Source organism: Arachis ipaensis, chromosome B8 (assembly GCF_059453495.1).
Source record: "Arachis ipaensis isolate K30076 ecotype BB chromosome B8, ASM5945349v1, whole genome shotgun sequence".
NCBI classification, from domain to species: Eukaryota; Viridiplantae; Streptophyta; class Magnoliopsida; order Fabales; family Fabaceae; genus Arachis; species Arachis ipaensis.
The window spans coordinates 135,549,295-135,561,802 of record NC_142443.1 but is presented as its reverse complement, the minus strand read 5'-3'; the positions used below and the strand labels follow the sequence as shown (position 1 = coordinate 135,561,802).

At 41.9% G+C, this 12,508-nt stretch overlaps 2 protein-coding genes across 2 annotated transcripts; one reads left to right on the top strand and one right to left on the bottom strand.

Annotated features, from left to right (window-relative positions):
• Window positions 1-574: 574 nt before the first annotated feature.
• LOC148549952 (uncharacterized) lies at window positions 575-2,644 on the top strand. Its single transcript, XM_088495869.1, has one exon. The coding sequence runs from the start codon at window positions 575-577 to the stop codon at window positions 2,642-2,644; it is 2,070 nt and encodes a 689-aa protein (XP_088351995.1).
• A 3,011-nt stretch (window positions 2,645-5,655) lies between these two features.
• Window positions 5,656-7,438, bottom strand: LOC148549951 (uncharacterized). Its single transcript, XM_088495868.1, has 3 exons — window positions 6,655-7,438; window positions 6,196-6,584; window positions 5,656-6,123 (listed from the first exon to the last, which is right to left on the bottom strand). The coding sequence occupies exons 1-3, from the start codon at window positions 7,436-7,438 to the stop codon at window positions 5,656-5,658; spliced, it is 1,641 nt and encodes a 546-aa protein (XP_088351994.1).
• Between the last annotated feature and the right edge of the window lie 5,070 nt (window positions 7,439-12,508).

The window sequence follows — 12,508 nt, the reverse complement described above, 5'->3', positions numbered from 1 at the left end:
CGTCGGAATGCTTTGTGCAGATGCTCCCGCCGCCGTGTTTCAGAAGGTCGAGGCTAAGTCCGCACTCTTATATCTGGACGACGTTTAGCTCAACCGCGAATCCAGGTGCTCGACCAGAGGCTACTGACCTCGGCTCGTTCAGGATGAAACATCTGGCGCCCACCGTGGGGCCGGAAATCTAACCCCACTCTATTTCCACTTTCCACTTTATTTTCTTCTTCCACGCAGGGTTCATCAATCTTGTGACATGGCTGACAACGGAGTTCATCAACCCAGTCAGGCCGAACTCATGGCCCAGATGGCCGAACTGTAAGCGGAAGTCAAGAGACTAGCTGAGCTATCTACCCAGAGCAGCAAACAAGAGGAAGGCAATTCCAAAGGTTCAACCCAAGGCGGAGCCGATCTAATAGGTGTCAACCCCCCCCCCCCCCAGGAGAAACTGACCTTGGACAACCCGTTTTCTGAGGAAATCACGAATTACCAAATGCCAAAGCATTTTACACTCCCTTCCTCTCTTGAGCCATATAAGGGGATTGGTGACCCCCGGGCTCACATAAAAAAATTTCAATCTATGATGTTTTTTAACGGGCCTAATAACGATCCTGTGTTTTGCAGAGCTTTCCTTACTTATCTTGACGGGGTTGCTCTGCTTTGGTTTTCGAAATTATCTGTAGGATCAATCGCTTCCTTCGAAGAACTGGCTAGGTCTTTCATCGACTACTTTGCAGCAGCTCGGATCTATGTACATGGATCGGACTATCTCAACACCATCTGCCAGGGTCCACAAGAGAGCTTAAAGGATTATATGACCAAGTTCACAGATGCCACCATGGAAATACCTGACCTAAACCCTGCCGTCCACCTACATGCCCTCAAAGCCGGTCTCAGACCCGGAAAATTCAGAGAAATAATCGCGGTTACCAAACCAAAAACACTGGACGAATTCCGGGAAAGAGCAGCAGGACAAATGGAGATCGAAGAACTCCGAGAGGCCGACAAAACCGAAAGGAGACCGAGAAAAGAGGATGACAGATCTTTCAGATCGGCGAACACTAAAAACCTCGGCAGACCATTCAAGCTCACCCCAAAATTCGACAACTACACCAGATTCAATACGAAGAGAGAAAAGATAATCAAAAAAATACTCAATGCCAAGATTATAAAACCACCAACCAGAGTAGGGAGCTACCAAGATCAGCGATTCGTCGACAAAAGCAAACACTGTGCCTTCCACCAGAAATATGGTCATACAACCGACGAATGCGTGATAGCCAAAGATCTCCTAAAAAGATTAGCACGGCAGGGCCTCTTCGATAAGTACATTGAGGGACGAAAACACAGGGAAAGCAACAAGGAAGAACGTCAGCAAACCTCGGCCAGCAAAGACACCAATAAATGGTCAAACAACAACCCACCCAAAGGCGTTATAAATTGCATATCAGGGGGATTCGCAGGAGGAGGCGAGACAATCTCATCACGAAAAAGAAGCTACCGTGCAATGCTAGCAATCGAAGGAACAACACCGCCAAACAACAAAAACACACCTGACCTGGAAATCACTTTCAACCAAGCTGACATATGCTCGGCCGCTCCTAACTCAGACGATCCGGTGGTAATCTCTGTCCAGACAGGCGATCTTTTGGTAAGAAAAGTCCTTTTGGACCCAGGTAGCAGTGCAGATGTCCTTTTTTACTCTACTTTTTCAAAAATGAATTTATCTGAAAAACTAATACAGCCCTCATCCGGAGAATTAGTAGGGTTCTCCGGTGAGAGAGTACCGATAAAGGGTTATCTATGGCTAAGGACAACGATGGGAGACAACCCGTTATCAAGAACCTTAGACATACAGTACCTAATAGTTGACTGCCCTAGTCCTTACAATATTATCCTCGGAAGGCCTGCTCTGAACATGTTCAGAGAAGTCATATCTACTTATCATTTATGTGTTAAATTTCAGGCACAAGACGGCAAGATAGCAACAATACACTCTGACCGTCAACAAGCTCGGAAATGCTATAATGCAAGCTTAAAGAGATCGGACACAAGCCAGAAACAAAGTGAAGTCCAATCAATACATGGCACGGAAGTTTTGTCCCTGGCCGAGCTTGATCCTCGAGGAGACGCCCAGGAAAGACCTCAACCAGCAGATGAGCTACATAAGATCCAACTAACCCAAGCCCCGGGACAGGTAACTTACATCGGCCAAGCACTAGAGGGACAACAAAGATCGGAGCTGATAAAATTATTACAAGACAACGCTGATCTATTCGCCTGGACCCCGACAGATATGCCCGGTATTAGCCCAGACATCATCTGCCACAAACTGGCCACGAACAAGAAAAGCCGACCTATATCCCAGAAGAAGAGAAACCTCGGTGCGAAGAAATCAAAAGCGGCCTTAGAAGAAACAGAGAAGCTCCTTAAAGCCAACTTCATCAAAGAAATCCGCTTCACCACGTGGCTCTCAAACGTGGTAATGGTAAGAAAAAACTCAGGTAAATGGCGCATGTGCGTCGACTTTACAGATTTAAACAAAGCATGCCCCAAAGATGCTTACCCTTTGTCATGCATCGATAAACTCGTAGACAACGCTTCGGGTTTCAAAAGCTTGAGCTTCATGGATGCATACTCTGGCTACAACTAGATTCTAATGCATCCAGAAGACCAAAGAAAGACAGCATTTATAACTGAGCATGGTAATTTCTGTTATAGAGTTATGCCATTTGGCCTAAAGAATGCAGGTGCAACCTACCAGCGACTGATGGACAAAGTATTCCGGCACCAAATAGATCGGAACATTGAAATTTATGTAGACGATATGGTAGCCAAGACCACCAAAGATCGGACACACTGCGACGACCTCAAAGAAATATTCGAACAGATCCGATCATACAATATGAGACTCAACCCGGAAAAATGCGCCTTTGGAGTCCAAGGAGGCAAATTCCTCGGATTTATGCCAACCTCTCGAGGAATTGAAGCAAACCCTGAGAAAGGTAAAGCAATACTCAACATGGCAAGCCCCAAAACGATAAAAGAAGTACAACAATTAGCAGGAAGGGTAGCCGCACTCTCTCAATTCTTGCCAGCAGTATCAAGACGGTCACACCTATTCTTCCAGACGATCTTAAAGAATAAAAAATTCCAGTGGACCCCAGAGTGCGAGAAGGCGTTCGCCGAGCTTAAAACCATCTTATCATCACCACCCGTACTATAAAGACCTGAAGTTGGTAAACCTCTATATTTATATTTGTCTATCTCCAATCACTCTATAAGCTCGGCTCTTGTCATTGAGACAGGAAGGACACAACAGCCAGTATACTTCGTCAGCAGAGTCATACAACCAACGGAACAAAGGTACCCGAGGATAGAACAGCTAGCCCTGGCACTCGTGGTCACAGCAAGAAGACTAAGACACTATTTCCAAAGCCACACAATAATAGTAAGGGCAAATCACCCATTAAGGCAAATATTGACGAAACCAGAGCTGGCAGGATGCCTGACCAAATGGTCAATTGAGCTCTCAGAGTTCGACATTCAGTTTCAGCCCAGGTCGGCCCTCAAAGCACAAGTTCTCGCCGATTTCATCACGGAACTAACGCCTGACGAGCACAATAAAACATGGGAGTTGCATGTGGACGGAGCGTCAAGCCGAGAAGGAAGTGGTGCCGGCATAATCTTGAAAGAGGGAAATGAGGTGGTAGCCGAACAAGCCCTCCAATTCCACTTCTCGGCAAGCAACAATCAGGCCGAGTATGAAGCCATCATAGCAGGACTCAAGATCGCCCTAAGCCACCAAGTGCAGAGCCTAACAGCACATTGCGACTCCCTCCTGGTGGTCCAACAAATCCGAGGAGAATTCCAGGTAAAAAATCCTTTGCTAGAACAATACTGGCTCCTAGCAAAGGATCTAATTTCAAATTTTAGTTCTTTTACTATATTGCATGTGCATAGAGAACAAAATGTCAGGGCAGACATACTATCCAAGCTCGCCGCCACCAGGGCGGGTACACAAACATCAGCATTATCACAACGTACACTTACAAAACCCATCATTGAACTATTATATATAGAAAACATTAACCACCTCCATGATTGGAGAAAACTTTTTCTTGAGTACATATACACAGGTATCATACCCAGTGACGAGCTCAACCCCCAACAGTTCAGGCGTAAAGCAAGCTTCTACACAAAGATAGCAGGAGAGCTATACAGACGTGGTTTCTCACAACTACTACTAAGATGCTTAAACAAAGATGAAGCCAGAGAGGTAATGGACGAAGTTCACGAAGGTGTATGTGGAAACCACATAGGAGGATGAGCTCTCGCTGCAAAAATAGTCCAAACAGGATACTACTGGCCGACCATGAAAAGAGATTGCATAGCAAAAGTCAAAACATGTGACAAATGCCAAAAACATGAAACCATCTCAACAAAGCCGGCCGAGGTATTACACAGCATGGAGGTAAGCTGGCATTTCCACAGATGGGGACTTGATATCCTCGACCCATTTCTAACAGCCCCAGGACAGGTAAAATTCCTTTTGGTATCCATAGACTACTTTTCAAAATGGATAGAAGCACAACCCTTAGCAAAGATAACAGCCGAAAAGGTACGATCTTTTATATGGAAAAATATAATATGCCGTTTTGGAATACCAAAGGAAATAATATCAGACAATGGTAGACAGTTCAGAGACAATAAGCTCGGTTTGTTCCTAAGAAATTTTAATATACAGCATCGTTTTAGCTCGGTCGAACACCCACAAACTAATGGGCAAGCCGAAGCTGCTAACCGAGTTGTGTTGCAGGCAATAAAAAGGAAGCTCGACAATACAAAAGGAGAATGGGCCGAGCTCATACCAGAAGTATTGTGGAGTTACAACACCACAGTACATAACACTACGGTCGAAACACCCTTCAAGTTAGTCTATGGCTCAGAAGCACTAATCCCTGTTGAGGTCGGGGTACCGACATTAAGAGCCGAGCTATACAACGAACAACAAAACATCAGCGCCAGAAATGCCGAGCTTGACCTAGCCGAAGAAGACAGGGAAATCGTCGCCATCAAACAAAGAGCCCAGAAAAGAATGGCAGAAAGAAAACACAATAAGAGAGTAGTACCGAGGACATTCATGGAAGGCGACCTAGTGCTCAGATGAACAGAGGAGGCCAGACGACCTCCAGCACATGGCAAGCTCGCCGCAAATTGGGAAGGCCCTTTCCGAGTAACAAAAGTACTCGGCATGGGGGCCTATCAACTTCAAACGTTACCAGGAAACTGGAATATATCTTCACTCAAAATGTATAGATCATAGTTTGTACAAATTAGCGAATGAAGGTACTCTTTTTCCCCCTTAGAGCTTTTTTCCCAAAGGAAGGGTTTTGCCTAAGGAGGGTTTTCATGAGGCCGGACGCCCAATATATTCAAATAAACGTGACAAATTTTTTCAAACAGAATCTAACAATGTCAAAACAAGATAACAAAACAAAGCATATGCTATAGACAATCACAAACAAAACATTGTCAACTTGGCCCAACGTCGGCCAAAACCATACAAAATTCGAAAATAAATATGACCAAAGCTCGGTCATCCAAACCAAAACAGTAAATAAAGTCATAAGTACATGTCCAAACTACACAGAGCAAAACAAACTAAGAAGAGGGAACATTTTCATCATGCTCCTCCACAGTGCCGTCCACAACTAATTTTCCACCAACCACTATCTTGGTCATGTCAAGCTTGTCACAATCAAACTCTAGGGCTAACAAAGCAATCTGACTCACAGCACGATCAAAGCCATAAGAAAACATTTCCATCCCAGCTTCCTCCAGCTCATGGACACGAGAAGTAAGCCGACCTTTAGCTACATCATGCTCCTTAACTTCAGCCTGCAACAAACGAATTTGATCTCTCAAGCGAACCACCTCGTCTTCAGCTTTCTTTGCCTTAGCCACAGCGCTAGTAACAGCATCATCCTTCTCCTTCACAGCCTTCTCCAAATCAACGATCCGAGTTCCATATGACTTCTCCAAGGAAGAAACCTTGTCCACAGCCTCTTGTTGCTCGGTGCCAATAAGCTCGGCAGTCCGACCAACACAAAATAGACGAGAAGCAACAACCTACAAACACACTTATAAAGTAAGAATGAAACTATAACAGATCGAAAGGATACATAACGAAAGTAAAGGTACCTGAACAAATTTACCAAGCGCCTCCATACCAACCCGACGAGTCATAAGCATGTCCCCAGGATACTGCGAGGCCCTATCAGAAAGCTCCGCAAAGTTAAACTGCTTGCTCCAAAGGGAATGTGAACTAGATCCAACAATAAAGCCATGGAGCTTCTTCTGCCAATCAAAGGCAAGTCCACCACCACCTACAGCCTCTTGATCACCCTCTGAAATAACCTCTAAGGAGGTATCATCCCTCTTCCTCTTAAACGAAGACGCAGGATGAGCAACAGACGAGAAGGCCTGCTCTCTAGCATCCTTCCGATCACCAGAGCCACTAACCCCCTTTTCTTTTTTCTTATTTAAGAAAGACTGCAACTTGTTCGGGTCTAGCAAAGGAACTCGGCCACCTGCAAGAAACTATCATTAGGAAAGCTCGGCAAATGACCAGCACAAAACATAAAATACCAAAAGCATTACCTATATGCGCCCTCAAACCCTCACTATCACCCAAATCATACAAGCGCAAAATATCAGGAATGGACATAAATTCCCCAGCAGCAACACTTTCAACGAGAAAATTCATCACAAACTCCTCCTCCTCACTCCGTTCGGAAGCCTCAAGGATTTGGCTCGGCTCAGAACACCAGTAAAGGGGAAACTTCTCACTAAGTTCATCATCCAAATAAAAGGGATATTCAAACTCGGACGAACGAACCTTGACAAAAAGAGACTTGAAATTCTTAAAGGAAGACTTGTACAGAAGAAACAAGGACCGACCCGGGAAACTACTAAGACAGACCCACAAACCCTTACGAACTCCCTTAGCCTGAAAAAGCGAGAAGAACAAAGACAACGAACAGGAAAAGGAGAGATAATCCATCAAACATTGGAAGGCACGAAGGAGCGCCCAGGAATTTGGGTGTAACTGTGACGGAGCACAGTTAAGTTGAGTAAGGACGTCACACTCAAAAGAAGAAAAAGAAAACTTCACACCAATCTCAACCATGCATGGAGTATACATATAGAAATACTCCCAGTCGCCCCTTCTCTCACAAACCCTATCACTACTAGAACAGGGCTGAAGCTCAACGACAACACCAGAACCACCCTTAACAAAATCCATACCCCTCAACTCAGAAAGGGATTCGACACTGACAAAAGAAGAAGAATGGGTCTTTACATCATCTTGGACCCAGTGATATGGGTCATCTTCCCTAACCTCAACAGCTTTCAATTTCTCTTTTAGTTTCTCTCCCGCCATGAAAAAACACACGAAAAGCAAACAGTCAAAGAAAAGTCAAGAAACACTAACCTTTCGAAGACATAGTGAAAATAAAACGGAGAGAAGAGGGAGCAACGCAGCGTAATTTCCAAAACAGAGAATGACTATTATTGCAAGCCCACTATTGAAGTGGGTAAGTTAATTCACAACCACTAAGGAACATGGGAAACCCAAAAGACAATAAAAAGCAATAAAGGCGACACGACTTGCGAAGAACACAAATAAACCCTTTTTCAATTTTTTTTTCAAAATAGAAACAATATTTAGCCACGTATGAAAGACAAGAAAGCTCGCCTACCGATCTATACAGAACGCTAGACGACCTGGGGGGCTATGACATGTACCACGCAATAATCAGTTATGAACCGACCTTAAAGGTCGGAAACAAACAAAACAATAAACCTTATCTCCCAAAACCGTTACCCAAAACATATTACACTACTCAAACACGCCTCCATACATATCAAAAAGATACTACTAACTGCACTGACCAGGAATATCGGAACCTATGAAGTCCACTACCAACCCAAAAACGTCTATAAAACTAGACCCTCTAACTCATAAAAACTCAGGTTCTACACTTACTTCTGATTATTACTCTTTATTTGCTTATAACTCACACACTTACTTGAGCGTCGGAGTGCTTTGTGTAGGTGCTCCCGCCGCCGTGTTTTAGAAGGCCAAGGCTAAGTCCGCACTCTTATACCTGGACGACGTTTAGCTCAACCGCGAATCCAGGTGCTCGACCGGAGGCTACTGACCTCGGCTCGTTCAGGACGAAACACTACCTAATATTTAATGTTTTTTAAAATGAGTCTTTTTTTTCTTGTTATTCATTTTTTGCAGATCGAATCTCTTCTTCTTTACCACCATAATAAAAACTGGCACTAGTAGCAATTTTTCCTAGCATGCCGAGCATGTCATCAGAAACCCCACGAACACAACTGTCAGAACCTGGATCGAGACTATTCCTCACTCCTGCCCACCCGCCCCCTGAGATTTGTGACTTCTTCGCATCTTCATTGTTGTCGACATCTTGTGGTGTTCTCAGAGGAGGAGGTTTTCTTCATTGAAGGAGGAGAAGCTTAGGTTTGGATGGAGGATCAAATTGTGGGTAAGAACAAAGAGTGACGACTGGATTCGGGTGAGCTTTAATCAAATAAAAAAGCAATCTTGGTTGTTGGATCTTCTTTTCACTGGCGGCTCCAATACGAAGATATTCTTATCAGAGGCTCCTCCTCAGCATCAAATGAAAGTGCTCCTTTTTCAGAAACCTGAAATTGATGGTGAGCCACACAAAAGATCAATGAAAAGACATATAAGAGATCAACTATAAGCTAATAGAATAAATCTAGCCATAAATAAAAAAAGTCGAGTTAATAATCAAAATTGTCCCTCAAAGATACCTCGATCTCCATTTTTGTCCTCGAAAGATAAAATTAATCGAATTTGCCCCCCAAAAGATACCCAACCTAGTTACGTACTTACGTTCGTCCTTCCGTCATCTCCTTTGCTAAGTTGGCAAATATTCGCTGACGTGTGTCGTTAACTGTCAGCGTGGCATACAATTAAAACGATGCAGTTTTGATACAATGCTCTCCTACCGTTGAAACGTCATCGTTTAGTCTCCAGCTTCTAGGCCACGTTAGCCATGTCTGAGTTGCGAACCTTGTAACCAAGAGCAGCGGGGAGCTCGTCCATGCTTCCGCCGCCGGAGCTTGGATCGTGGTCTTCCTCCCACATCTTGGCCTTCCTGCTCGACATTGACGAGCATTCGCCTTTGGCCACGCTGTTGCTGCCGCTACCTTGCTGGCCGTAGCTGGAGCCAGTTTCATTGTGGTCCCTCTTGATCTCTGTGATTGCAACAAGAGAAAGGGAGAATCCAAATATGATGGGAATAGAGATAGGATTAGAATTGGGGTTCCAATCGGGTCACACAGCAGTGGGAGAATTGAGGGAAGGGGGAAGAAGAAGGAGAATCGGGTCACGTCAGCCATGTCTAAGTTGCGAACCTTGTCACCAAGAGCAGCGAGGAGCTCATCCATGCCGCCGTCGCTGGAGCTTGGGTCGTGGTCTTCCTCTCACATCTTGGCCTTCCCGCTCGACATTAACGAGCATTCACCTTTGGCCATGTTGCTGCTGCTACCTTGCTGGCTGTAGCTGGAGCCAGCTTCACTGTGATCCCTCTTGATCTCTTTGATTGCAATAAGAGAAAGGAAGAATCCGAAAATGATGGGAATGGAGATAGGATTAGAATTGGGGTTCCAATCGGGTCACACAGCAGTGGGAGAATGGAGGGAAGGAGGAAGGAGAAGGAGGTTATGAGGTTTGAAAATTGGTATGAGCCGTGAGAGAAGAGAAGAAAATGGGTTGAAAATTGAAAAGGGGATAGGGTTTATCTACTCAAGGACTAATTTGACTTGATATAAAAGACTTATCTTGTCAGCAACAACAGGGTACAATTTGGCGTCTGCCACGCTGGCAGTTAACGACACACGTCAGCGAACGTTTGTCAACTCAGCGAAGGAGATGACGGAAGGATGAACATGACTAGGTTGGGTATCTTTCAGGAACAAATTCGATTAATTTTATCTTTCAGGGACGAAAATGGAGATCGAGGTATCTTTCAGGGACAATTTTGACTATTAACTCAAAAAAAGTCAGTAAGTAATCTTGCATTTTTCTTAACGCAATATATTTATTGAAACTTATGGTTGAGTAGGGAATAATGAAAAATCATTCTAATGAATAAATACATCTTTGATTGAACTGTGTTAATTAAAGTGAGTGAGTGAAAGATTGGTGATGAACTTTTTTTTTATTAATGATTGATTAGTGTTGAAGATACATTCATGAAAATAGTTATAACTCCTTTTAAAGAGTTAATTAATGATAATAATTGAACCTATTTAACAAGAATAAACATATATAGATCATTTAGCACTATGCCAGTTTTGCCTATAACCATTTTAAATATGGCATATATTATCCTATTTTATGCAATTTAATTCATTTCACTCTCTCAATAAATTATGATCTCTCTGCTAAGTCAACTGTATTGAGAATCAATCCTTAACCAACATAGAATCTGCCAACTCTTATTGGAGTGGGCCCAAAACCCACTAACATAAAAAAAACATCCCAACTTAATCCTAATCTAAGCAGTTGCGCCACACCCCCCTCTCCGTCTCCTCTCCCATCTCCCTCACAGTGCCCACAAATCCTAGACAACTACACCACCGCCCCCTCCCGGTTCTGACGAGCGTCCCCCCGCGACAAGACGCCGGAGAAGACAACCAGAACTATCAACAAAGATAGCCTCGCGTGCCGTCAACCTTCGCACAACTGCACCGATAGCCTCGACCCGAGCATCCATCCACTACAAGACGCTGGCAACGACAACCCGAGTCACCATGCAAGGAAGACGACGTTACCCATCCCGCAAATCATTCCAAGTGGTCCGTCGCTGTGCCGCGCACCAACATATCGGCATGGCCGCAACCAGCACCATCTCCAAGACGTGTCGTACAGGTTCTTTCCCTTCTATTGTCGTGTCTTCTGACAACTGTGTCTTTTTTGGAGGTGTCTTTTTTGGAGGCGTTTTTTTTTATGCGCTTGTGTCTTTTGTGGTTATAGAGGTGTTTTCGGTGATATGGTGTCGGTGCAAATACCATGATGGCGACAACACCTAAAGAGGGGTGGGTTGCGATCATGGGTCTAAGAAGAAGACAGACGCTGATCACAGTGACCTTGTGGGCGGTTACTCAACACAATTTTTATTATTCAAATTTCTCATTAATATCATTTTTTAAAATTTAAATTTATTAAAATAATTTAAAATTATTAACTGTTAATTGAGTTGTCAAAAGCTGACAAATTGACTGTTGGTATCCAATACTTTTCCATTGAAAAGTTAAAAGATGATATTTTATATGTATTGTAAATGTCGTCGCCCTATCTAATGGAATTAATCTAAGGGTAATATATTATGTTTATCTATTCTTATCCGAGGCCCTAATTTGAAATGCTATCAATAGTAATAGATAAAACGCAATATGTAAAAGACTAAAGGATGCATCGAAGAGCTTGTATTCACTCATTCGTTTTGTTTGCATGTTAAAGGTAAAATTATTGTGAAATTAATAAAAAAAGATAATACAAAAAAAATCTTAAAAAAAGTATTTATAACTCAAAATCTGCTCATATTATATGAAAAAAATGTTAGCACTGTGGTTAGGATAAGGATGAAGAAAAATATGATTTTACTAGAGTTGAGTAAAAAAAATTATATTAAAAATTTGTATATTTTTTGAAGTAGTTGTGATAAATATAATATGTGCTTATATAATAATAAAATTGTCATATTTTTTTTTAAAAAGTTAATTAATGAGAAAATAGAATCTCCTTTTTAAATTTTGCTTATAAAAAATTTACGAGTTAGTTTAAACTTACAAAATAGCTCAAATATGACGAAGATAGTATATATTAGTTCAAATAAATAATATATATACATATATATTAAGTCAAACTATTATTGAGTTCAAACTATCTCATAAATACAGATTCAATAATCAAATTTATGAGTTAGTCAAACTCATCAAAATAAAAGTGTTAAAGTAATTTTAATTTTATAATGGAGTAAAATTTTTTTTATATATGTAAGTTGAATTTATATTTACGATTAAAGTAAAAAAAAAAGTTACAATGTTCATAAGTTATACTATTCATTAATAGTATTATTGTTATTTTGTTATTATTAGCTGACAATTATATTATTAGTTAGTACAAATTATTATTATTATTATTATTATTAAGTCAAACCTATAACATAAAAAAAATTGATTAGACTAAAGTTGCTAAAGCATATTTTATATTTTATAGCAGAGTAAGGTATGTTTATATTAGCACAATTTACTATAATAAATAAACTGACATCCAATTTTATCATATTACACAAAATACAAAACAAATACCAAAATGCATTTTTTTTATAATCTATGTAAACCGCAACAGGGTCCTGCTCTTGCTCTAATAATCCACTTAGAGAAT